This window comes from Mus pahari, chromosome 6 (assembly GCF_900095145.1).
Source record: "Mus pahari chromosome 6, PAHARI_EIJ_v1.1, whole genome shotgun sequence".
Classification (NCBI taxonomy): Eukaryota; Metazoa; Chordata; class Mammalia; order Rodentia; family Muridae; genus Mus; species Mus pahari.
The window spans coordinates 66,799,640-66,803,215 of record NC_034595.1 but is presented as its reverse complement, the minus strand read 5'-3'; the positions used below and the strand labels follow the sequence as shown (position 1 = coordinate 66,803,215).

Sequence of the window (3,576 nt, the reverse complement as noted above, 5' to 3'; positions counted from 1 at the left end):
ATGCATCACAGAGAAGTCCATATCAGTTGGTAAGACAAAGGCCCTGAAATTCAAGGGTTGTCACTTACCCATCCACCTGAACACTGCCCTTGTGGCTGAAGGCACACTTCATGACAGTGTCTAGGGTCATTAAGGAGATGTGTTGAAAGATCTCTATAGAGGAGTCCTGACCAGCCAGCCGTTCCCATTTGTCCTGTGGTGGGAGAGATACATTGACTTAATTTTCCCAGAAGACTTGTGTTCAATTGACTGAATTCTTTCCCTATATTTTAAGATACTGTGTTCTAAGTCCTTCAATATAGATAACAGATGTTTTACAGATTACAAAACAAATCTGTGTGAAAGGACACTTATATAATTCTAAATTAATTCAAAATTAAATATAGAAATTTGTAAGAAAGGAAGCAAGTTTCACATGTTTACAATTAGTTAAGATGTCTTATCTGATAAACAATGCTGTTTTTAGGGGATAAAAAAGATGATACATCAGTGTATGGAAAGCTGAGCTCAGCCTGAGGTCATGGTAGGACTTGTATGTATAGAACATAAAAATCCCAAGTAGCCAGGATTGCATTTCTAATGGGGATCCCCAGTGACCCCAGTTACTATGTATTCATCAAAAGCTTGCTGAGAACAATTGACTCATTGTGGTGGTTTGAATGAAATTAGCCTCCATAGACCCACAGGGAGTGGCCCTATCAGGAGGTGTGGCCTTGTTGGAGGAGGTGGTCACTGGTAGGCAGGCTTTGTAGTCTCAAATGCTCATGCTATGCCCAGTGTTTCACTCTCTTCCTGCTGCTTTTGGATCTGATTAGAACTCTCAGCTACCTCTCTAGCATCATGTATGCCTGCGTGCCACCATGCTTTCCGTGATGACAATGGACTAAAACTCTAAACTATAAGCTGGCCCAAATGAAATGTTTTCTGGTATCTCTTCACAGAAATGTGACCCTAATTAAGATAGAAGGTGGTACCAGCAGTAGGGTATTGCTATGTTAGACCTGACCATGCTTTGTTTGGAGTAATATGGACTTTGGAAATTTGAAAGCAGTTGAACACTTTAAGTGGGGTTTAATGGACCATATTCTAGTATAAGGACAGTGGTGCTGAGGATGAGTTGAATTGTGGGGTCATGGCTCAAGAGGTTTCAGAGGAGAAGAATTTTAGTTTATGGCCTTGGGACTGTTCTTGCAATATTTTGGCAAAGAATGTGGCTGCTTTTTTTCCCTTGTTCAAAAAGTCTGCCTAAGGCTAAAGTGAAGAGTTTTGGATTAATTGCATTGGCAGAGTATATCTTAAAATAGTTTAGTATGAATTCTGTCATATGGTTATTAGTATTGACTCTTACGCAGATCTATAATGAAAAGGAGCAAACTGAGCAAGAAAAAAAAAACATAATGTATACTTTGAGGAGAAAGGAGTCACCAGAGAGTAGAAATGTACCTAAGGCCTGCGTTGATGGAGATAAACAGAGTAAAGAAAGCTTGATGCTAAGTGCAATAAGGAAGTGCCAACCTCACACCAAAACCCCACACAGATAATCTTCCATTTTTAAAAAGAAATTAAAGAAATGTGGAAAAAGTTTTTTAAAAAGCCTAGAGGTGCATACCTCTATGGCCAGGTCTGGAGGTCCATACCTTTGATCCAAGCATTCAGAATGCAGAGGTTGATGAATCTCTAAGTTTGAGACCAGCCTGGTATACAGATTGAGTTTTAGGACAGCCAAGTTTTGGCAGTAAAGGAAACCATCCAAACCAGCTGGTGAAAATGTAATTGAATGAGGGGTCCATGTCCAGGCCTAGCAAGCATCAGAACTTAGCAGTTTGGCCCCATGGTTCTGTCTTTAGTGTCAAGGGAAGAAGAAAGGAATTATGGAATTTCCCTCTATAACTAAGGAAAGCTGCTGAGGCCAGGCACAAGACTTGTGTGTCCTTGCATAGAGGGTTAAAGAGGCTATTGTGTGAAGCTGTGAAGATGAAGTCTCGATTGCCTTAGAAGCCCAAGATGTTGGAGATGTTAGAGCTGTGGGCTAGCTGCTGAACAAGGCTGCTAACAGGGAGTGGAACAAGCCAACAACACTGAAAGAAGTTGGAGATTTTAAGAGCACTTTGACATAAAACATTGAAATGCAGAGTTTGGAGTTTGCCAACTTGTTTTCAGTCTTGCTTTGGTTCATGGTATTTCTTTACCATGCTCCCTTTCTCCTGTTTGGAATTGTAAAGCATATCCTGTACACATCAGGAGTATGTCATATGCCTTTTCATTTTGATTTTACAGGGGATTAAAGTTAAATTGCATGAGTCTCTTAGACTTTCATCTTTGGACTTTGGAACAGTGCCATGTTAGATTATGGGGACTTTTGAAGTTGGACTGAATGTATTTCTGCACTAGGATATGACTACAAGCCTATGGGAGGGTATGTCAGGGAGTGGAATGTGGTTGGTGGTTTGAATGAAACTGGTCCCCAAAGGTNCATTATGAGGTGTGGCCTTGTTAAAGTATGTGCGGCTTTGTTGGAGGAAGTGGTCATTGGAGGTAGGCTTTGAGAACTCAGATGCTCAAGGCACACCTAATGTCTCACTCTCTTTCTGCTGCCTTTGGATCAGGATGTAGAATTGTCAGCTACCTCTCCAGCATAGCATGTATGCCTACTATGNTTTCCACTANGATGGTAATGGACTAAACTTCTGAACTGTAAGCTAGCTTCAATGAACTAAAACAGTCATAATCCAGAGTCCTGTTGAAAGGTGGTGGTATGGCAGGTTTGGCTATGACAATGTGGATCTGGAGTCTATCTCCCTGATGAGTCACTCANGTCTGTGCAGAGGCACTGNGACCCAAGGGAAACCCCAACGAAGTATTATCCTGAGAACTGTCTCTGAAGTTGAAGATTTGAAGAGGGAGAAGAGTAGCCTGGTGCTCTTTGCCTTGGGCAATGAGCAAGTATGACCATGTCCTAGTACCTGGAAATTTTCTGTTCCAACTATATTTGAAGAACCTGTATTCATAGTGGAATCTATATGAGAAGGTTGTTGATGTATACACTGAGTAGGTGAAGAGAGAGATTGAGAGAGAAAGAGAGAGGAGAGTATAAGCAGTAAGAAGAGAAGAAAGAGGAAGGAGGAAAAGGAGAAGGAGCAGGAGGAGGAGGAACAGCAGCAGCAGCAGCAGCAGTAGCAGTAGCTCTGGCAGCTGTGGCAGTAGTAGTAGCAGAACAAGCAGCTAATGTAGAAAAGACAGCAGAGCTGAGGGAAGTAGAAGAGAACAAAGTGAAATGAACTCACTAGCATCAGTCGAATGGAGTCGGCCATGTTTTTCACATAGGGTTTCAGAATATCATAGTGGAAGGCTGGGGTTAGCATCCGCCGGCGCTGGAACCATGCCTGTCCGTTCAACAAGAGCAAACCATACCCTGGGCCAAAAAGAGGTGAATGTATATGTGGGAACAAGTCAGAGAGACCAGCTGGGCAATGGTGGCACATGCCTTTAATCCAGCACTTGGGAGGCAGAGGCAGGTAGATTTCTGAGTTCAAGGTCAGCCTGGTCTACAGGGTGAGTTCTAGGACAGCCAGGGCT

General features: G+C 42.4%; 1 protein-coding gene across 1 annotated transcript in view; it reads right to left on the bottom strand.

The window, feature by feature from the left end:
* LOC110323837 (cytochrome P450 4A10-like) overlaps nt 1-3,576 on the bottom strand; it is an 18,378-nt gene that overhangs the window by 11,713 nt on the left and 3,089 nt on the right. Inside the window, exons 3-4 of the mRNA XM_029540391.1 lie at nt 3,285-3,463; nt 69-193 (exon numbers count right to left, since the gene is read on the bottom strand). Coding sequence (XP_029396251.1) covers nt 69-193; nt 3,285-3,463 — 304 coding nt within the window. The remainder of the gene's footprint in view (nt 1-68; nt 194-3,284; nt 3,464-3,576) is intronic.